The sequence below is a fragment of the Aythya fuligula genome, chromosome 2 (assembly GCF_009819795.1).
Source record: "Aythya fuligula isolate bAytFul2 chromosome 2, bAytFul2.pri, whole genome shotgun sequence".
NCBI classification, from domain to species: Eukaryota; Metazoa; Chordata; class Aves; order Anseriformes; family Anatidae; genus Aythya; species Aythya fuligula.
The window spans coordinates 21830697-21854393 of record NC_045560.1 but is presented as its reverse complement, the minus strand read 5'-3'; the positions used below and the strand labels follow the sequence as shown (position 1 = coordinate 21854393).

Below are 23697 nucleotides of genomic sequence, written 5' to 3'. Positions count from 1 at the left end.
CCACTGGATGTCTAGCTGATGTAAGAAACTACTTTTGCTTTTGGATGGACAGACAGAAAGCCAGGCTGAATTAAAAGAATGAAGATACCATTAAAATCTGACACGAGATGAAGGAAAAAGCTACATTTCCTTTATGAACTAATATTAAATTTTGATATCAATGGATTAACAATGAAATGAGTGTTAAATATGTTAAACTAGTATTAACTAGTTTAACTAGTAAAACTAGTATTAACTTTCTTGTTCCAAAGGATAATTATTGTCAACTGGTTTAAAAAACAAGCAAACAACAACAAAAACACAAAACAACAAACCTTCTTTAAGTAGCTGTGCTTAAGTTTAGAAAGAAGTTTTTACCTCTACTGCTCCATTATGCCTAGCATCATGCTTACAGTGTTTTTCAGCCTCAAAAAGCTTGTCTATATTATAGAAAAACAATAAACAAGAAGATAGAGGTAACTACCTACTGCCAACAGCAAATTATTGATCCAGTGATCAAAAGAGGTGCAAGAAAAGGATCATTCCTTGCAGGCTTTTAAAATAACCTTATTTTATAGGTATTGAGATGTCCATTATGGAATTATTTTTAATAAATTTCAAACTTACAGCTTGGAAATAACTGTTAGGGAGCCACAGAGTATGTATCCCTTCCTATACCTAATAATTATTGAAAAGAGGGCATGGCAAAAAAAAAAAAAAAAGAGTCCCAACCAGATCCTTGGAAATCCATCTTGTAGGTGTCTTTGTTCGTTGCTTTTATCAAAGCTAAATGGAATTAAAGAATTTCTTACAATAAAATCACCTTTAGCTTGTCGTAACGACATCTGTGATGATTTTCAATATCCATCTCCAGGATACGGCCATGGATAACTTGTGAAGCATTGGCACTTATCCGCCACTGGTAATCAGAATTGTGAGGGTAGCTTCTTGGCCACTGTGGTGAAGCTATTTGTCCTCTGTTTCCCACAATGTCATTTCCGTACACTGAAAAACAAGCAAGAGATAACTAATCTCTTCTTCACATAGATTAAAAGAAGCACTGGGGCCTATTCTGGAAGAAAGCTTTCATTTCAGCCCTTCTTATTTAATTTACTTAGGGCTAGACAGTGCTGTGAGGCATAGATTTCTGTCTCAGTCCTAGAGCACACACCTAATTATTTTCTTGCTGTGAGGGATGCAGTGTGCCCTTATCTGAAGGAAATTGTCCATTTGAGCCATACGGCTCTACATCTAGGAAAGATGGGAACATGGCATAGCTAAATTCCCTCCTCACCCTGCCTACCTCATGTTCGTTTCTTCCCAAGAAGCATTAAATAAGAAAATGCTGGGATTTTTTTAATGCCTTTGATTTCTGGTGAAAAACAGGTTTGATTCTACTGAGCTCTGACATAATGATAATTCCTTTTGAAAATGAGTAGTAAAAGTCATAAAGGAAGATGGTTAGAAGTGTAGCTGGCTTAGTCAGGATTGCTGTGGATGTCTGGCTTCAGCAGCCTGTTCATGCAGTAAGTTGTACTGATGTTTGCAATGGTTCCTTGTAGCTTTGAATCTATGAACTGGCATAATTTCCTTTTCTTCCAATTCTGCTCTTTGTTTAATGTTATCTAGATACAAACCAGAAGATGGACACTGTTGTACTCAAAAAGCAAAATTAAAGGCTGGAAAAGAAATACTTGTTTCTTAATTTGTTAATTGCTTAATAAAAGGCAACATAAACATTGACTATGATTGCTTTCTTTCATGTAGCACAGGTATATGGTCAGATATTTTAAACTCCAACATGCTACTTGTTAACTCAGGCTGATGTTAATTTTGTAGCATATAGCTCTTATTCCTATCTTCACAGTACTTCACAGTACTGCTGAAGGGAGAATCTGAAAACCAGGTGATAAACTATTAGAAAACAGTCACTGAAATAGAGAATATTTTATTTTCTCGATCCATGTATTTTTTTGTTGTTGTTTCTGAAAAGGTTTTATGATCAATTCAAAGAAATATTGCTATAATAATTTTAAGAGATAGAATTTCATGTCTAATTCATCTGATTATGTAATGCTTGACACATTTGCATACACACAAGTTTAGTAGGTATTTTATAACATATTTTTAAGCAAATTCACAGCCTTGCTGACATCAATGAACATTTTCTAATAGTCTTTCCTGGGCCAAACATTCACTATTTTGAATCATTTGGAAGTGTTACAAAAGAACAATAGTTTTCAATTAAATAGAATTTACTTACAGTGAGAGAATGTGGCCCTGAAGCCAACATTAGTGCCTGAACTGTCTGAGACAAATTTAACCCACAGGATATGTCCAACAGTAGACGTATAATTCAAAGGTAAGGAGTTTCCACAGAATCGTCCTGCCAGCCTGCCTGTAGCATTCTGTTCGCGAATTTCCAGGTAATCTTTGGTGCAGCCATCACTAGATTCCACCTGAAATGTTCTGTTTCAATAGCAGTGGAAGAGCATTAGCAGACATATAACTGAAACATATTTCAGAGTTTCCCCTGCCAGGCTACAAATCTTCCTGCAGCTAATATCCTGACATAACAGCTAAGAGAACAGCAACCCTCCAGAAACCAGAAGTTCCTGCTCTTTACCTTGTGTTGCTGATACAGGGCTTGCTCCTTTCTGGCCCCTTATTTTATGACAGAGCTTCAGTTTGTAAAGTTAACATTTGTAAAGAATTCCCAAACTTTTTAAACTCAAAATTAAGAGTTCTCAAGTTTTTAATATTTGCTGGTTCTCCAACACAGGGGCTTTCTGAAACATGGAAAGCCCCTGAAATATTAAACTGATTTTTAATATAAGCCCAGGTCAGACGTTAACACCTATTGGATGCAAAAAATACTTTTAGCCTTAAAATCAGTTTGCAGCCACTACATCTGAATATTATTTGAGTACACCCTCTGGTGAGAAAAAAAATTTCCAGAGTCCTAGATTCATTTGTAGTTAACACCTCAAAAACCCAAAGTCCCTTATCATTGTCTCCAGTATTATGAAATATTATTGCTTCTATGCCATCTCTGCATTTCACATGGCTGGTTCTGAAAATAAATAAATACTCTTAACTCTTCTAAAACAATTTTTACCTTAGAACAGGAATGGGACTTAGACATCAAATTCTAAATTGTTGATTACTGTACTGAGCAGAATGCTAAATACATTCTAAAAGTCATTATCTATTATTCCAAGTGAAGTGCTTTGATTCAATCCGATATACTTTCCAGAAGCTGGCTGTGAATATCCAGCAAAGATTCCAGAGAGGCCTCTTATAACAAATGCTCCAAAATATTTCTGCTTTCTGATTTTCTGGTAACAACTCCTCCCCTCCAGTCCTGAACACAGCCATATGTGTTCAGGGTACAGATGCTGTGAAATGGTTCCAACCACTCATCTGGATATACTTCAGACTAATTTAAAGCTAAACCTCAAATTGCAAGACAGGCATTTCTGTTCAGGCTGAGCTGAAGAAAATGAATACCTTACGCCAAAGAAACTTTATAAAAACCTAATATTAAATTAAATTAAATAAATACTGCTTTTTCACACAATGACTCCATGCTTTCCAGTATTTTCAGCTTGCTTTTCAGCTATGTGTAACTTTAAAAAAAAAAAAAAAAAAGCGTCTACATCTACTAAGTATCACTTTATCTATCTAAATATATGCTCTGCTGATAGTTTCTGCTTCACACTAGATTTCTGTTTTGGTTCTGAAAAGCTGTTATTCATTATTTTGTAGCTTATATTTTAGAAAATGTTTCCAGGCTGTAGTGCTTTTTCTCTGCTTCACTGAGTAAAGGAGGAATATAATGTCCTTTTCATTGCATTAATGAATCTGCATGTGTCTAACAAATTGTACCTTATGCGGTCAACATGTTATTGGGTAAGTTTTCCTTTTGTCCTGATTAACTGTAAATGCAAATTTCAGACTTTTCTATTTCTGCTGATCCCTGATAAGGTTTACTAAGGGTCAGTGCTCTGTTTCTTGGCATCAGTCACCCTTTGATTCTGGGAAACAGAGAAGCTCAGAAACCCATATAATGGGCAAAGGACAATCTAACTACTCTGGTAAAGGACTTCATATTGTTCTGTGGATCACGTATAACTTTCCTGTCTGAGGTCTTCAAAGGAAAGTTACTTTGCTGAAGGTAAATGTTCCTTAGGATACTATCCTGGTCCCTGTTGTACCTCCTTTGCTATAATTGTCCTTATGGTTGGAAAAACTTTGAAAACTTTAATATCAATTCTAACCCTACAATCTGTGGAGTACTTGGGCTCTTTATATGACTCAGCTATATAATAAATAGTATGATGAATCTTGTAGTAAGGAAATAGTAGGAGTTTCCTTTGTAAAGAAAAGGTACAATAACACTAAATTTCCTCTTCTTGTTTATATGTGAGTGAAAACTAGCTTCTCCAGCATCCCATGTTGTTCAAACAATAAATCACCTATTTATATCACACCGTATATGCCTTAATATAATAAACAATGACTAAGACGGGAGAACACCAGCTGACACCAACCACTCCTGTGTTCTCTTTCCAAGCGACTGTAAAAGCATGTTTTAGCTTTATCATCTGGTAATTACATTTCCTAATAAACACAGAGCATCCTTCCTTCAGCTCTGTTGAAGTGTTGAATAATAACCCCTGGCAATGCATTTACATGAAGGACAGCTGTAGCCGGTTGCCAGGAGAGCTGAGAATTGTCCAGACACACTCGGTGTTGAGCGGATATGACTCGGGATAGCCAGGGCTGTTGAAAGCTCCTCTGTCCATGTGGAAAGTACCTCCACAGGCTGCAACAAGAAGGAGAGAGCAGAGGCTTGAGAAAGAGGACATCAAAAAAATACCTTGATAGAGCATTTTCTAATCAAGAAAGCATTTCGCCTTGTCTCGTTGTTCTTTAGCTTGTTGACACCCATACTGAGACCTTACCCAAAAAAAGGGAAGGCAACAGAAGATTTTAAAAGAGGTAATGTCAGAGAGCCAAAAAGATACAAGACCTGGTCTTTTTCTTAAAAATAAGAGGCATAAGGCAGCAACACCTGCCATATGGACTTACATGATGATGACGCAACATAGGTGGCATGGAAGCCCTTGGCAGTGACGTTGTTGTTGGAGATGAAGTTGACTACCAAGGCATTACCAAAAGAAGTGATAGGATGTGGCATGGTTGTGCCACAGTAACGGCCTAAAAGAGAACAAACCAGAGAGGAAAAAAAGCAGTGTTTGCATGTAATTACTGTTGATAATGTAACATTTGGGGTTAATGCCTGACAGCAGCCAAAAGTAAAATTTTTTGCTTACAATTGTAGTTGTCAGTTAAATCTACATAAAAATTAAATACCTGTTTTATTAGCAGAGAACTCATCTCTGGTAGACTGTTTGTTTTTTTTAAACTGAGGAAGAATTTAAACCTGGACCTCCTGCACCCCAGGCACCCTAGCTAAGTCACTGGCTATCCTGCCATTGAGTTCTTTTGCATTCACTCCATCCAGAAATTACAGCCTAATTAAATTTATAAAAATATCCCAACAAATATGTCTGCCAGTAGTTCCCATTTCATTCAGTTTGTTTCTGATGGAAACAACAATTGAGAAATAACACACCAGTTCTCCTTCAATGGACTGTAACATGGAGATAAAGAATATGAGACATGATTTAGCAGAAAGACATCTGAAAGGAAAAAGAAAGGTAGCAGATAGTGTTCTGGTCCTTCTTGCCAGGTGAAGGCTAAAGGTAGGTGACAAAAAAAAATAAAAAAATGAATTCTGCTCACTGTTACAAGCCATTTATTTCTTATTCCAATGCAGAACAACCCTTTCATTAAAGAAATTTCTCCAAATATTCAACATAAACTTCTCCTGGTGCAATTTGAGGCCATTTCCTCTTGTTCTATCGCTTGTTGCTCTGGTGAAGAGACCAGGCCCCATCGTGCTACAACCTCCTTTGAGGCAGTTGCAGAGTGGCAATCCTCCCTAACATACTGGGCTACCCCCTGCCTCTCCTTCCTAGCCTATCCCTTCTGAAGAGTTTGTAGAGCCCTTGAGTTGGGCTAGCCATCCGTTATGTTCTTGTACTGTTAACCTGGAATTCAATTTAAACTGAGTTGCTTGGTTCCCCGTATTGTTCTGCTGAAGAGGAAGGAAAAGGCAGCAGGAGTCAATGCTACACTGCAAGTGAGCAGAGGGGTACAGTCAGAGCCTGAGAGTACCATGCTGTTCTCAACAAAGACTTATCCCTTCACCCATAGTCTCCTCTGACTACATTGGCCACTGGAAAAAAAAAAATATATCTTTGAGGCAGGAAGACACTCACAAAAACCTGCTTATTTTGGGTGCAATCCTATATATGAAATAAACAAGACAATGTTACAGTACCTCGAAGAGGAGCCTCATAGTTATTCCCATCCAAAATCTCCACAAAATCCTTTGTACAGTTTTGTGTATCACTTTCAATAGCAAAATCAGTGAAGGAGAGCGTGACGTGGTTGACTGGCAACAGAAAGAGAAAAACTTTAAAAGGCGTTTGGCATTTCATGGAGAAATAACTACGTGTAAACAAATGTACTGTTTTTTCTGAAGTCAGTCAGTCCCCATAAAGCATAACATTTTAACTAGTTTCATACTTGACATGTGGAGTGAATTTCATGGAAGTGCATTAATCCTTACTGCAAAGGTTCTAGAAAATCACTTCAAATTTCAGTACTTTCTAATACAATTAATATTAGAAGCATGTGATTATACATATAGACATGAACATAAATTTGCAAACATCTGAACAGCTTCATTATAAATTGAAAATGTCTGCAAATACAGCATGGAAATTTTTCACACATTCAGAAACAAAACTTATTCCTACACGTCTGTGACCTTCTGTCCCTTTGTGATCTATACAATAGATTTGCACAAAATGTGAACTGACGCTGCCCTGCTCCAGGCTTAGAAAGAGATGGACTTTCATCGTTTTGTAACATTCCACATACATCAATTGGACTGGTTAAAGGATCATTAACTACCCTCAGCTACATTTGTCTGGAATTGGATTTTCCACACCCTCAGACTGCAGGCTACATCCTGAAAAAGAGGATTTCTGACCCAGGGTATTTTTGACTCTCACATTGCTTTTGATTGTCCAACAGGAATGAAGGTGAAGTCACAACAGGAAGAATAGGGGCTTTTCTCAATGCCAGTTTGTGACAATAATTAGTCCTGGCCTCAGAGCACCTGTGCAGTGCAAGCAGGTCAGAAAGAGGGGCTCATGGTTTAGGTGATACCTAAGCTTTCTCCCACATTGAACAAGTCTGAATTTGACACAAATATTTTGCTTCTCACTGGGCTACAATTAATTAGCTAGAATAAGCTGAGATGACAGACATGGACCCAGGCGCTGCATTCAGCAGGGTGCCACGGACTGGCATTCAACCGCATAATCTGCGTGTTGGGCACTCTTTGTGTCCTGGTCCAGTCAATCAATTACAGCTATCAATGCAGGTCCTCGGGACACAAAATAAAAAGTAAAAACACAGTGGGGGCAAGAGCAGGAGATTTGGCATTTTCAGTAAAAGCAGAGCAAGAGCTCTCTGCCCTCGTTTGCCATTGGCTAAATCTATTTTGTGTCTGCCCTGTAACACTGCGACTGGCATAACAATGCCACGTGTACCTGGAACGTGTGGGATGTACTGGTCCCACTGACCCATGGGTGAGGTCACTACATAGATAGGCTACTTTTTATGAAGGATTTTCTGATCTTTCGTGCTGATATAAATCAGGAGTCAACAATTATGTATGAGTTTTCAACTTGTATCCAGGAAAAGATTGCCTTTAAAAATAAATGTTATATAGGCGGGGAACAGTTTTGCTGATGTTCTTTTCGTGTATTAGTATAAGAAACTATGCTTTAAAAAAGTATTGCTTATCCCCTGATTTTTGGTTCAGTGTTTTCTTTGGCAGACTGACCTTCATTTTACAACTAAATAAAATAAACTTATTAAAATCATAGAAAGTTCCAATCAGATTTATAACAATGGCTAGATACCATATGAACAACTCAAGTTCAGTAGTTGCTATTAAAATAAACATTCACTTTTAAATCACATTACCAGGATACTATGACCCAACTGTACATATTTTTAAGGAAACTTATACAATGTAAAGGAAATAGTAAGCATTAAAGGTAATACTAGTATCTGATGGAAAATGCTTGGTGCTTTACTATCAGTCATAAATTTGACAGGCACAACTGAAGGTATATGTATACGCATGAAACCAGTTTATTTGTATTCTTTTTGATTTGCATTTTAAATTGAAATTCCTCCGTACCTTTGTTCATTATTTATTTTATTTTTTTTTAATTTGTTTGTTAACAGCATAGATTTGATGTAACACAACACTAGTATGAAAAATCCAGACCAAAATAATCTCAGCTAAACACAAGTGCTTTAATTATATATAAGCCCTAGATTTTCTCATGGATGAATCCAACTTCACTTAATGTTCAACACCATTTATAATTTCAACACTTGAGTCACAGTAAATCACCTATGATGATAAAGTTGTCAACTGTTTACCTCACAATACCCTAAACCTTTTACAGTAAAATCTGATTTAGGACAGATTATGAGAGCTACTCTCTCTCCAACTATCAGGATGCAGAACTTCCTAGAGAAATAAAGGAGGAATTTTCTATTGTTACTATAGAAAAGAAGATGAGGATATTAGTCATCCAAGCTAACTATAAAAGATGTTTTTACTTACATGGTTCCTGAGCCTGAATAATCCAGCTGCAGTTCTGATTGTTTGGGTATTTGGCAGGATACAGAGGAGAGGAAATTGCTGCCCCAACTGCATCTGACTCTATGAAACTTCCACATGCTTTAGAATGAACACATAGATAATTATTTGTATATATAAAACACATATCTTAGATTGCATGCCAAAGATACGTAAAATATAACATCCTATAGCAATTTGAAATGAGGATAAAATTCAAGACAGCAAGTTGTAGAAAAAAACAAATAGCCAAGAAATACCTCATAGACAAGAAGAGCAACCTTGGGGCCAAAATAACTTTTTTTCAGGGTAGCCCAATCATATACCTGTTTATCTGATTATTTCCCTGTGTTGGAAACTAGACAGGAAAAAAATAGTAAGAACTCTCCAGAGATTTCCAGTGTCCAAGGAAAGCATCCCATTCTGTTGGCATTATCCTTTTGTGAGGTGCATCAACAAACCAGCATTTGTGTGAAATGTTGCACATATATAAGAGCTTGATTGACTGTGTAACTTTGGCTAAGTGCTGAATGCTGCCATGTCTGATTTCTAAGCATACTGACTCATCATAAAAACCCCAGTTCCGAGTTTAACACACAGCTGCTTTATACAGCAGAGTGGAGAATTAGGTGCTAAAGTAGTAACATGTAGTGAAACAAAATCATAAGAAACAATCAGAGAAATGGATTTTCTCTGCAAAAACTAAATGATTATATCTGGAGAAAAATACACTTTCAAAGTTATTATGAAAAAAATATAATCAATCATCAAATAGTATGTAATGTTATGAAAGATTCTGTCACATTAGAGTCTTTTTTGTATTAAAAAAGAAACCATGGAAAATATCATTTAGTCCTCCACAAATTGGATACATGATGTTTGGCAGGTTTTGCAGGCCTGAATCCATGGACTTCATCAATAGCACCACACAAAATTGCTTTATACCTTTTCAGATTCACATGCATGGATAGACATATAAAATCTGACTTTGCCAGTAGGACTGGGGAAACTGCCAGTTGCATGTTTTTCTCAGGAAAAACATTATGGGTAGATGGCCCTCAAGGGAAGAGGAATAAGAAGCAGCTGACATATCCTGGATGGCTTTCTATTAAAAGCAAATTTTTTCCCAATCAAAGAATCTAAGATGATCCTTAGATTTTAAATTCTTTAGTTTATAATTTTAAAAAATCAGTGCTGTTAAAGATACACGCTGGTATGATGTATGTACAGAAGCAACTCTTCTGGTGTCAGCTATGCTGAAAGACTGTCTCTAATGCAAACTAATTGGTGATTGGTTAAATACGTGCTTATGTAAATTAAGAAATTACCTTCAGTAAAACGAGCACTGAAGCCCCTGTGCTGGATGGTTGAATCAGAGCGCAGCCGGACGTACATCAGATTGTTGGAGGACGTGATAGGAGTAGGATGCTGTGTCCCACAGAGTTTTCTAAGAAGGGGTGCTTCATTGCTAGGACCATCAAACACCTATCACAAAAAGGTTAAATAAAATACTGAGTTTCAATAGGCATTTTGAGAATACGTTTATTTTATACTCTATCTTATATTTCATATGCTTTGATTCTGATATAGCCCTGGTATGAGCAGTGCAATCAACCTGTGCATAGCACCTTAATTCTGTGGGTATTTCCAGAAAATCCAGGTATTTCAGGCTGAAGCTACTGTAACCTTTATAAAGCAAATGCATCAAGCAACAATTTTCCTCTGCATGCACATGGTATGCAGGCAGCCCTACTTTAACAGTCCAGATAATCCCATACATTTATTTTCATCTGTTAATGGCTAAAATGAATTCCTGTGTAGTTTTTATTCAGTTAAATCCTAAATCTTACCACCATAGAGACCTCCAAAATGGCTCTGACATGCAGCTAGTGCAATAGTAGGAGCTATGACTGCGTGTAAAAAGAGCAGACACTGGTGTTATGGTTTCTAGATACTCGTACCCAGCATGAAGTATAAGAGTCCATATATCTATGCTTTATAATGGCTTTAGTGTGCTGAATTACACAAATGTACGTGAAGTGCTACTTAGGTAGAGGGTAAAGAACAGTTAAAAAAAGTAAGGAAGGCAGCAAAGGTGGTTTTATAAAACTTCACTTTTAATTTTACCACAAATGCCTTCCTTCTCTTTTTTCCCTTACAGCTGATATTTTTGTTTCCTTCCTCTTTGTTTCAAAATCAGGAAGAGAAGAATAGTGAAGTTAAAAGCAATGAGTTTTATCTGAAGTGACATCAAAATTACAAAAACAAAGACAAAACACACACACACAAAATAACCACCAACCAACCACCATCAACAAGAGGGAAAAATGGCTCAGAGTGTCCCACTAATCTTCTGCAGCACTCCAGCAGATATGATTCATTGTGTTTGGAGCCATGGGCCACCCTCAGTGATGAGCACTGGAGGCATCAGCACAGTTGCACGCCCCACAGAGGAAAAGCTTTTGGCCACTGGGCAGCAGCAAGAGTTGACTTAAATTCCTGTTTCAGCATTAATGTCCTACATGATTGCAAGCACGCCATTTAGTATAACCCATGACTCAGCTTCCTATAGCAAAATAGAAAAAAAGAATGAGATAGTGAGACTACTGAAAGATAGTTGCTAGGATGTTAAAAGCTATATGAAACCCCACTTAGAGCAAAATAATGGCATTGGGTTAGAAGAAAATCTACTTTTTATCAATATTTTCTTCCTTTGCTTTCAAATGCCTCATATCCCAGCAAACCTCTGCAACGTAGCATGGATGAATTAAAAAAAAATAAAAATCAGCTAGACTGTATAACACAATGCAATGTTTCTGCTTCCAGTATTCAAAAGACCCTGAGCACATTAGATAAAAAAAAAAAAAGTACAAAAACATTAGCTGGGAAAAAGGTGGCCTGTCCCAAATAAACCTCAGAGCTGAGCAACAAAGGACAAAACTCCTGTTTAATCCACTGGCATATCCTACTTAGCCAATGCAGTATTCATGAATTAAACATTTGCCCTCAGGCATATAACACTAGCAAGCTGTGTGGGACCTTGTGACGGAGTATTAAGTGTACTGCAATGCCTATACAAATGATTACCTTGTAAAGAGAACCATGATATCCATTCATTCAACCTTTTCTTCTCACTTTGCATCTCATCACAGTAAGCTCTTTAATACGCACTGTGCAATGTTTATTCTTCCACTGTACATATATTTTGTATATAAATCAGATTGCCTGGAGTTAAAAACCACAAGCCATGGAATGTGGTTTAAAAAAAAAAAAAAAAAGCAATGACTACGGAAATAACCCTTACGAATTACGGTACTGTCCTTCCCTGGACATTAGTGAGACGATTTTATCTGAATGCTAGAGTTGATAATAAGCATTGCTCTCTGACAGAGAACAGAGAGAGGGCCTCATTATAGTTCATGCAAACTGTTGGTTTTGATGATCTGTGCTGCTCTGCACAGCTGAGGATCTGAACATTGACACATGGACTGTTATGAGATTCTAATAGTTAAGCTTTCTCACTAGGGAGGATATTAAGAGTGAGTAATGTCAGAGACAAAGCAGACATTTCATTCCAAGAGCTTTCTGGAAGAAAGAAGTCTTTCTTTGGTAATACTAGAAGAAGAGCATGAAGTCAGAGGAATATTTTCTAAATCAAGTGTATTTGCTGTTTCTGGGCAGCTTGCTTGAAGAATAGTAGTGTCTCCTCCTTTGAAAAAAAAGAAAGAATTCCTAGCCTTTATACTTGCTAAAAATCTGATCCAAGCAAGATGTATCTGCCAAGCTGCCACAACTTCTAAGAGTTGCTGCTGCAAGTTAAGTAGGAGAATTTGCACACGCATATTTTATCCATGCTGCATCATTTTTGCTCACTTCCTATTTATTAGCTTAAACTATTTTGCAGGGAGTATTTTAATCCTGAGTCCAGATCAGAAATGACAACATTCACACATTAGTTCAGGAAAGTTGTGTCTCTCTGCAACTTCTTAAAGTTATTTTGAAAACATCTGAGAAACGCATTTCTGTGGTTGTGTGAGTAAAGGAAAATGATGCATCCGCTGACTTAAAAGCCAAGTTTTCCTTTATATCGTGTGTAGCTGCAATTTGCTTTTCTCTTCCCTTTACACAATGAACATAACTGCATGATTCATTGCCACCTTGCTGAAATGTGTCCTGCATTTTTCAAAAGCACATGACAAAAAAAATTTTTTTTTTGTCTTCTCAGCCATAAAAACCTCCCTGTACAGGGGGGTTCTAGCTGCCCTCTCTTAGAATATCGTCTCTGCCAGCATTTGGAATAAAGCAAGTCATAACCTTCTCTCTAGCTCCCAGAAGTGTACTTTTCTACAGTCCCCTGTATTAGTTGTTGTTTCCTTTCCTGTTGCAACAGGAAAGGAAAATAACATTTACTTAATCAAGGCACTGAACACAACTATTTCTCCCACCCCTTTTCAGTGCCTTGTGCTGTAAGTGACGTCTTTTGAGCCGTATCTTCACAGAGTCTCCAAATAACTGAAACACTTGCTGACCTGCTCTTCTAGCATACCATCAGCTAGAATACTGCTCAACTATCAGGCCAAAAAATACAGGAATTTCTATAAGTTCATAATTTCTTTTCTTCTATTTTCCTTCAAAGAAACAATTTTATTTTATTTTATTTTATTTTTTTGGAGGTAAGACACACTCTCCAGATAGAAAGACTGGTACAGAGAGAGAAATCAAATATTTCTTCCTTATGCATGGTGACACCAAAACATCTCAAAGACCTTAGGCTTTCTACAGAATATAATCAAGGCACGTAGGAGACCAGAGGAAGACAAAGCTACAACCCCACATTTAACAGATGAAGATCTGTTCATCTGTTCTGAGAACTGATAAAGTACAGAAACAGGAACCACCTACATTCAGGGAGTGGACGGTGAACGTGCTTTTTGGTGGCCTGGACTACTCTCTGTGCACTCCGTCCATTTACTCTAGAGGGAGCTCAGAGCAGTTACACCACGGGTTACAGTTATGGGCTTAAAATTACTTTGGCTGAACCTAGACCTGTTCTGCTCATATTCATGTGTGAAATCATAGGGCAGAATTGAAAAATGCACTGGGCTTTTTGGAATTGCAACAAAGCCAAGAAGCAGCAGACATGAATATCTGCCCCTTCCATTTTGTTCACATAGTAACTTGCAATGGAAAACATTACAGGAAAAAAAAAAATACATTTTCACGTGTTTCCCATATAAAATAATTTACAGTAGAAATATTTAAGAAGAAATAATAAATAAGGGCAGAAACCAGAGGAAGAAGCTCAAAGAACAGGCAAACACCACTGCAGCTATGCATGACATCTTGAGTCATAACACGAGGCACAATGAGTGGGTCTAGGAGGGGAAGGATGAAGGAAAAGGACATTGGTATGCTCGAGGGTGGAGAGGAGACCCAAGAGAACTCACAAAGCAAATAAAATCCATGTCAATAAGTAAAAAATTCAGAAACATAAAAGGGTGGAACCACTGTGTTACTCATACGCAGTAATTGTTCCTATGTTAGAGAGAGAAAAACAATCCACCAACTTCCTTAGCTGCCCATATTTTCCATTTATGCTTCTTCTGGAATGCAATTCCTAAACCGTTCACAGTCATACATCCACTTAACTACTTTCAGACAATCTCTGTACCCTAAGTCTGTTTTCCTATAATCATGCAAAGCATATACCAAGCCTTGTAATGTGATGAACACAAATCACATCCAGGCATTGAAAACAAGCAATTTTCAGCTCACTGGCATACCGAGAAAGAAATCCCACCCACTCTCTTCTTGCCCTGCTGACCCACCTATACTGGGGCTGAAGAGCTGTTCCCTGCCTCATGCCCCAGAGCCCTTTGTTATCTCTTAGTTTCAAATCAACGTTCTCCACGTCCATTTTCAAACTACCCTCTGCTTGGTGAGCCGTGATCGATGCCTGCACTAAACTTGCATCTCCCTCCCCTTTCACATTGCTGCCTCAGTTGTGTTTGCACAGCTGGGGCTGATCAGCAATCTCCTCTTCCATCATTCACCCAGCAAAACAAAAAGCAGAAGCAAGTATCAGGTACTTGTAAGACAGTAGAGGAAAGGACATGTTGCTGTACTTCAAGCTCTGCCTTGTGCAAAGCCATTTCCTCTGCCAGCTGCAGGACTTGTACCTTTCAATGACTAGAAATCCAGCGCCCACATCCAGCCTATAAGGTTAAGGAGCTGTGTCTATAACTGCAAAGAGTTCACAAAGCTGAGTATTTAGATAGATAGATACATTCTTTGGTATCAGGTATAAAACAAAATTGCATATCAGGTCTTTTCAGAACTTAGCCCTTAATTTCATTTTATTTTATTTTTTTTGTGGTAGTGTGTTTGTTTGTTTTGTGTGTATGTTTTTGTGTTTATCTTGTTTATTCTTGCTTTTTATTTTTATTATTTATATTTAAAAATATTCATATTTTTGTCAGGCAATATTATTTTCTACTTTGGTGTGATATGATAGAAGACTGAAATATTTTTCCAATAGATTTTCCCTTTCAATAATTACCCTGATGTATTTAAATTATTAAATAAAATGGCATAACCATACTTCCCTATGCTTCAGAACCAGGAGAAAAAAAAAAAAAAAAAGAAACTTTTACTGTACAACGATGCTTTGTGGTTAAATGAAATCTCCAGTTCTGCTCAGCAAAAGGGGGACACATTTCCCTTTTTTCTGTTTTAGTACAAATAAGCTTTACAAGGCAATGCTGTTAAAACTGGTGCCATTTTCAAAAGGGTCTCAGTTCCTGCCAAATTGAGTTCCGTCTGAATGATATTTTATCAAGAAGAGGAAAGCTGGTTGGATTTTGGGCTACAGCCACTGTGCTTTATCTGACTGCTACCGATCACGCATGCCTTTGTACTGAGAGAAGTGCAATCTGACATCTAAGGTCAGGATTTCATGTCCCTGCTCCCAAAAGGCCAACTGGAGAGTTCTTAGTTGTTGTGCACTGGTTTTGCAGCAACTTGAATTTCCGTGACATCAACAAAAGCGCACAAACTAGTAACAATGTGCAGCTTTTAAGAGAGCAGTGTCTCTAATGAAGCAATTTTAGAGAGCTAAGGAGCACCTGTACACACACAGGGTAAACATAAAGAAAACCAGCCATATAAAGCACAGATAAAACCACACAATTTACATATGGATGTAGACCTCCCTCTCTCTGTCCTGAGAACAGTCAATCTGCTCCATATACGTGGGTAGCCTGTCCTGTGGTTTAGAACAAGCTGTGGTAAAGTGCACTATAATTAAAATGGGAAAGGGTGTCATAACAGCCATCTATATATAGGGTTATTCTTTCAGTAATACCTAGAACACACTCCCTAAAAGAAAAATGTGGTGCTAGGATGTGGCATGCACTGCTTTCAAGAAAAGATTCTTCCAGCTGTATGTGGGAACCTGGAAGAATGCAGCTCTGCTTTTGTGAAGTCTGCCTCGCTGGTGAAACAAAGGGAAGCCGTAACTACAAAACTTTAAATTTGAGCCTTAACTTGTCAGTGAATAAACACAGAACATGACTATGCAACTAACAGCTTGAAACTAACTGCAGACTAAATTGCACAGTAAGCTTCCTCTTTTGCAAGCATTTCACCACACTCATTAAGGAAATGTATGAAATTTCTATTGTTACTTACTGCTACGTTGTCATAGTTACATGAATGGTGATCTTCAATGTCAAAATCTGTGAAGTTCAATAGGACTCTGTGGCTGTGGTCAACTTGTATAATCCAAGAACAGTCTGTGTTGTTATTATAAGGCTCAGGATAGTTTGGAGAATGGATTTCCCCACTGGTAGCTTGGAAAATACCACCACAGCCTGAAAAAGACATAAACAGTTTTTATCACAACAGCTCTTATCCTTAGTGAGATTCACTTCTATTTTTTAAACTAAGGGAAGAACACTTTCATCTTCATATTTTCTGCATTAAACTTGTGCAAAATGAGTGCTCCAACTATTGCAAGGCCCTGTTTGCAGTGAAAATCAATGGCAAATGATTACCAGGAAAGAATAACCTTATCACTATTGGTGAATATGCAACAACAAAGCTTTAGAGTAATGTTCCTTTCTAGCCCCAGGGTGGATAGTAGATGTCCCAAAGTTTGAAACACGGGTGCTGGTATTCCTCTGTCTGAGATATTAAAAAAGCTATTTAAAATAGCACTCATATGAATGCCCTAGACCTTTTCCACATAGGTGACAATGGCTAACCTAGCATACTGAGAGAGTAAGGACAAGGCCTAGCTGAGCACAGGGGTTAAAAAAAAAAAAAAAAAAAAAAAAAAAAAAAAAAAAAAAGAATAAAAAGGTCTGAAAATATCAAGACAGTTAGGAGTTCCACTTTCCCGGAGAGCAGTAAAATAATTGCAAGCTTCAAGTTTCTGCTTCTTGATCCATGCAGCCAAGGGCTTCCTGAGGACTCTAGTTCAGGCCCAGATATAACCAGAACATGCTCCAGTGCTCGTGAATATCTGAACAGCCAGGAACGATGGCTCCTATGTTGGAAGTGCCAGGGCTTTCAATAGGACTAACACAAACAAATAGACTTTTCTATGTTGTAAAGGGATGGAGGAGGGTAAAATACATAGGGATGGCTGGAGACAGAGACAGCCTGCTAGAATAAGGATAAAAACTACAGTGTTACTGTGTTCTGGTGAGAGGGTATTTAGAGGCTAGAGGGGGGTTGGAGTACAACAGGCAAGATGTAAAGAGATGAGAAAGCTTCAGGGGGCCTAACTAGAAAAAATAAGCCGCCAGATCTCAGAAGGGGATTAATTCAAAGGACTATTGTAAACTGTCCCTTTATTAAAAAAAATCTTGTGCCTTTCTCACAAATTGAGAATGGAAAAGTATAAACCTTGACAAGTGAATGAATCAGTATGCTTAATCAAGCAAAATGCAAGAATTAAAATCTGCCTCTCCTCACTTTTCACTGCAATTAGTTACTGATAATTAGCCTTTTCATAAGAACTCCCATGTAGAGACATGTGGTTGGATCTTTTAAGCATGTCTCGTCTTTCACTGATTACCAGTAAGGCTTTGAACAAATAATCACACAGGGGATGGATGAACCTCATAGAGTTCAAGCATTTACTAATCACTCCAAATATTTGTGGAGTCCACTGAGTACTCCAAGCAAATCCATATTTTCAGATATTTTTCACTTCATAATTTGAAACCAAAGCTAATTCAGCTAATCATTCAGCTAATACGTGACTCTTTGTGAGGGGAGGGGGAATTGCTGCCATGCAAACGTTCTTTTCTGATAACAGGAATGTCTTGATTAATTTTGTAGAGAAGAAATCCCCAACAAGGTATGCTGTAACAAAAAATTTATGTAGGCCTAGATTTGAGCTAGTTAGATGATTTCTTTCTCATTTATTTTCTCTGGGTGTTTTCCAATATCTCTTAGTGTGACCAAATCCAGTAACACTTCACACCTTTAGCTTTTAATCTCATGCTCGTGTGGCTGACCCTCAATTCTCAAACTTCCTGAATTTCTCATGGTACACTCACCTCCCAGATTTTCTTGCCAGGAGGCATTGAAACCTCTCCCAGTCACTGCTGCATCTGTCTTGAAACGGACTACAGCCGAATTGCCAGTACTGGAGACTCTCAGGGGGTTCTGTGCTGATCTTGAAATACACAGCTGGGCTAGTCTAGGAGAGAGGAAATCAGGGCCACCATAGACCTAAAAATGGAAGAAACAATGTCAACATTTTCAGAGAGGCTGTCTGACATGCAGAATATGAGATGAATGTTTAGGTAGGATAAAAAAACCTCTTGTAAGTATTGAAAGTGATTCCACATTCATAAATGTAAAGTGGCTATGAAAGTTATTTTCTCTGCAAGTTTACCTGACGTCTGGACCATCAAAACAAGTACAAAATACTGGATGATTTCAAAACAGCCTTGCATTAAATAAGAATTTTCTGCTTTGAGGCTTTGCTACATTCTTTTTCCTCCATCACTCCACAGTTAGCTCCTTGTTTCTGTGGGGATAATATAAATATATATATATTTTTTGGTGCTTGTGCAGGCAAACTGTATTTATTTTTCAGGAACTTGTGCTGATGTTTTGCACCCCTTATGTTTAAAGGCACAGTTAAGACCTTTTTTTGTTTGTTTGTTTTTATTATTAATTTTTAAATTGAGGCTAAACTTCATTGCTTTCTACTGAAACAAAAAGCTTTGAAATTTTATTGACTTCAATGGCGAAATCAAAATCTAAGCCACAGAATTTTGGTCAAGTAAACTACAATCTAATAATACTCTACGGAAACTAGGATAAGTATCATATATTTGCCACAGAAAAAAAATATGTTTTGACTTTCAAGAGTTGGCATTTCTTATTCAGAAAAGTGTACCTCAGGCAGTTATAAACCAGAAAATCACAACTCTCTTGAACATCACTGGCAGTGTTGTGTACTTTATATTAAATTTTATACCAATTCAAGTGAATCAGATGGCAGCGCTGGAGCCATGTTACTCCTTTTTTTGTTTTCCAGAAGGGATGTAGGATTTTAGTTTGAGCCCGTTTCTAACTGGTGGAACTGGCTCTTCTTCCTCAATCTTCCCTCACACCGCTGAAGAAAACACACATGCTCAGCACAGTTTTCAAAACCAGACTGGATTTTGGTGCCTAGTGGCTTGTTGCATGCTAATGAAATTCACCTGAGACTGTGGTCTGCCTTACATTGGGATGTCCCTCATGAGACAACAGCTGCAAAAGACAGCTTGACAGTAACCTCAAATATGAAAATTGTTAAACAGAGACAAATAAGAGTGTGCTATTGTCCTTCAGCAACTGAACTATCAATAAGTAGAGCAATAACAGATACTTTGCTTGTATCAGCATATATTATGTAATAAATCCTAAAGATAAACTAGAGAATGGCAAGTTCTAACAACAAAACTAGGGAATAAGAAGACAGGTCAACAGATCCCATCAAGATTTTCCCACTAGTAGCATCCTAAATCTGCACCAATATTTTCTTAGTCTCTCAAACATGAAAAAGGTCAAAAAAGCAATCCATTAATCTCTCTCAGAAAGCAACAGTGCTGTAAGAACCAGCCTTCTATAAGTCCCTTTCACCTCTGATCCCTTCTGGATGAGAGGAAACTCAGTATTTTAATAAGCTCTGGCCAGAAACTTTTAAACTTTGGAAGAAGTTTGTGTTCTGTCCAATCTAAATATCTGAGCAAGACTTACAAATAGCTGAACTAGTCCCACCATCTCCAGGGATAAGTGTAGTGCATTGCTATGTAATTTCATTGATTGTGTGCACACTAGCTGCTCACAGTGCCTGCCATTAGAAGTACAAAGAAATTTTAACTGGAAAAAAATATTGAGTGACTCCAGGGTTATGTGGCACTTAGAAGCTCAAGCTTCCACCCCCAGAAGAAGGAATTAATTTCTCCATGGTCTCTTAGATGTTCAGAAACTGTATTTTATTTTAGTGGCTGATTACACAGGCTTAATAGCCTAAATATTTTAATTTTGACTGAAACCAGCAATTTTTTGCTTTCTGCAGGGAGTCTGCATGACTTGAATGGATAATGGCTCTTCTGTCCAATTGATCCTCTCAAGGCATTCAGAAGTCAGAACGGCTGAAACCACAGCTCAGATTAAGACTGTAAGGAAGGAGTCACAGTCCTGGAAAGAAGCATGCTTGTCTGCTGGAAGCTCAGTGTCTTCAGTAAAATGTCACTGCTGGGTTGCTTGTGAGGCCCAATGACAACTGCATTTGTCTGAAGTCTGTACAAAATGTGAATTTTAAAATGCTTTTGTGGTATATCTCTTTGTGTCAGAGTAACAGCATGGGACCTAGCAGAAACACATGTTCTTAATCAGCTAAACCTGCCCAGAGAAGCTATGTGGTAGAGGAAACAGCAGGACTTTCTAATATGCATCTAATATGCATCATGGGCCAGCTTCTCCCATCACCCCTGGTGCTCCCTGCAGCCATCTGCACACCACAGGCAAGGAGACCAAACCCAGCTCTGACATAAACCCTGCTGATTTCTGGTATTACCTCAGAAACAAGTGTGGGCCAAGCTGAACACTTATAAAACTGGGCTGTTAGAAGAGAATTTAGGATGGGGAGGAAATACGGATGGGAATCTGAGTTCTGTGGGTTTCCTTTACATTGTTAGCTGTTCCGCAACAGCCTTCTGCACAATTTCAAAATAAAGAGCGCTAGTCAAAGGCATGTTCCTTACACTTCGGAGCGTATTTCTTTACTCCCTTATGCTGGTTCGATTAATCAGATGGTTTCACAAGGGCTGGAGCAAAAACAATTTTGAGTGTTTCCATGACAAAAAACAATAAAATGTTACTTTTGGCTACAAAGAGGAAAACCAACAGTTACCACATGACAAAAAAAAGGAAAAAAAAAAAAAAAAAAAAAAAGAGGGAAAAGAGGATTGATGGAAAGAATGAATTCCAGGGTGTGGTTCACAAAGAGTCACAGGATATCTGAGCTGCAAACAGATAAAAATGAAAATATAAATAAAAACATTTAGTTTGATCACAGCAACTGATCCAGAGATAAAATAAAGTTGGATGGCATAGCAGGAATGCAGGACATTGTCATAAAGCCCATGGTTTTAATCTGTTCTTATCATTTGCTTCTGCCCCGTTAGCTCCATTTACTGTTAACAGTCAGCATTCCAGTGTTATGAGCAACAGAAGGCTGTTTTTATGTGGTTGGTCACCCTCATGACACAGATTTTCTGGGAGTAAAACTGATCCTTGTTCAGATATAACTGCCAGCAAAGAGAAAGCCCAGCTTTGACAGAAAATCAACTTATGTTAATACTTGGTTCTTTATGAGGAGAAATGAGAAGACCAAAGCATCTGGTAAAGATCTGGAAGGTTCTTAGGTGTACAGGGTTCATAGAATCAGAGAATGGCTTGGGTTGGACAGGACCTAAAGGATCATCTAACTCCAACCCCCTGCCATGGGCAGGGATGCCACCCACTAGACCAGGTTGCCCAAAGCCCCATCCAGCCTGGCCTTGAACACATCCAGGGATGGGGCATCCAAAACCTCTCTGGGCAACCTGTTCCAGTGCCTCGCTACCGTTACAGTGAAGAATTTCTTCCTAATGTCTAGTCTAAATCTATCCTCTTTTAGTTTGAGACCATCCTCCCTGGTCCTAGTGGGTTCTTTCTTTTTCAGCTCACTGCTACATCTTGGTGTGTCAGCATATATTTATAGTTTACAAAAACCTGGTAAATATTAAGAAAAAGATATCATAATTTAACAACATGGTCATATGTGGTAATTTAACAACATATGGTCATTTTTCTCTGTATGTGTTTTCAATAGAAGCTCTTAAAAATATTTTTAACTCTTTCATTGCATCCAAAATGATGGCTTCTATTTCTATAAAACATATCTAGAAAACAGTTAAAAACAACTTTAAAATTGCTTCTAAATGTTTGTGAAAGGAGTGGAATCTGGCAGGGAAGACAGAAAGACAGACTGCTACTGTTTCATGAAAGAGGCAAGAAGGACGCTTAGGGGAACCTTTCAAGCTCTTGAGTATGCAGAATTGAGGATTTCCTACACTTTTTTTTTTTTTTTTTAGTAACTTGTCTTAGTGAAACATATGGTAGGAAAGGGATAGTGACATGAAAGGGACAGCTTGTTTAGGAAGCAATGTCAAAGGGAAGGAAAGGGAGACTGGCTACGTTTTACAAGAATTAATATACATCAGAAAAATGTGCAAGAGAGAAATAGTCACAAAACTATGGTATAAGAATAAAGCCAGCAGGAAAGGTACTGCGATGGGAAAGATCTCTTGGAATTTTCCTACAATTCTCTGCCAGGTGGAAGGGAAGAGGGTGTTTCTAAGCAAAAGCTAAGAGCGTCTAGGTCACCAAACCTTGCAATTACTGGAACATTTTTTATTGCAAGATAATGTTTTGGAAGAACAACAGAAAAGAATACAATCTTTTGCAATGTTCTAAAAGCTGTTTTCTTCTTTCAGAGAGTAGAGAGTATTAACTGGACAGGGAGGGACAGGAGGGTGCAGCGCTACTTTAGCTCTGATTTTGACTTCCTATTAAAACTGGAAAGTTATTTGGCTTGAAAGAAAACAGGAAGCAGTAGAACTCACTATTCAGAGATAAGGAAGAAGTGAAATCAGGATACTAACTATGAAAAATGTAGACTTTAAAACCCAAAGAACTGATAGACAGGATACTCTTGGGAAGATAGTGTGAGGGTGAAAAAATATGGAACCCTAGTGGTCATTGAAACATGGTGTGTGTCAAAGGCATACCAGGAACCTTGTTCTTCCTAGCACTCTCCAAACTGTCATGTGTGTGCTTTTCAGACTGGATGTATGTAGACAACTACAGAAAAGAAGACTACGTGATAGAACAGCTTTTGAAAACACATTGTTAATCACATTCTTTTTTTTTTTTTTTTTTTCCACTAAAATGAGTCATCGTTTGTTCTGTGAAAACTATATCAATCATGCTGCGAATGTGCAATTTTATAACAAAAGCAAGAAAATATATATGTGGCAAGTTACATAAACCTCTACCAAATGCCTGCAGTTTGGAAGAATAAACTATTCACTGCCAGACAGAACCTTTGATCTTGCACTAAAACATGAACCAATCTTCCTCAGTAATTTGATTTATGTTAGTTTATCAGTCAGCAGAACTGAGACAGGTGTTGGGAACTGGATGAGCCAAGGCTAGGAGACAAATAACCCAGAGGCATGCCAGTTCCGAGTGCAGAAGTGCAGGAAAATTCAATCAGCAAGGTGGGCATCTGTGCTGATGAATGAGGGGGCTGGAAAAAAGTAATGCATAGCAACTAAATCTGAAAGAAAACCCCAAAC

The 23697-nt window shown here is 37.9% G+C and overlaps 1 protein-coding gene across 1 annotated transcript in view; it reads right to left on the bottom strand.

The window, feature by feature from the left end:
* CUBN (cubilin) overlaps positions 1-23697 on the bottom strand; it is a 138509-nt gene that overhangs the window by 51348 nt on the left and 63464 nt on the right. The window contains exons 30-38 of the mRNA XM_032182345.1: positions 18352-18526; positions 16472-16653; positions 10111-10267; positions 8768-8884; positions 6392-6505; positions 5074-5202; positions 4675-4807; positions 2243-2448; positions 803-984 (exon numbers count right to left, since the gene is read on the bottom strand). Coding sequence (XP_032038236.1) covers positions 803-984; positions 2243-2448; positions 4675-4807; positions 5074-5202; positions 6392-6505; positions 8768-8884; positions 10111-10267; positions 16472-16653; positions 18352-18526 — 1395 coding nt within the window. The remainder of the gene's footprint in view (positions 1-802; positions 985-2242; positions 2449-4674; positions 4808-5073; positions 5203-6391; positions 6506-8767; positions 8885-10110; positions 10268-16471; positions 16654-18351; positions 18527-23697) is intronic.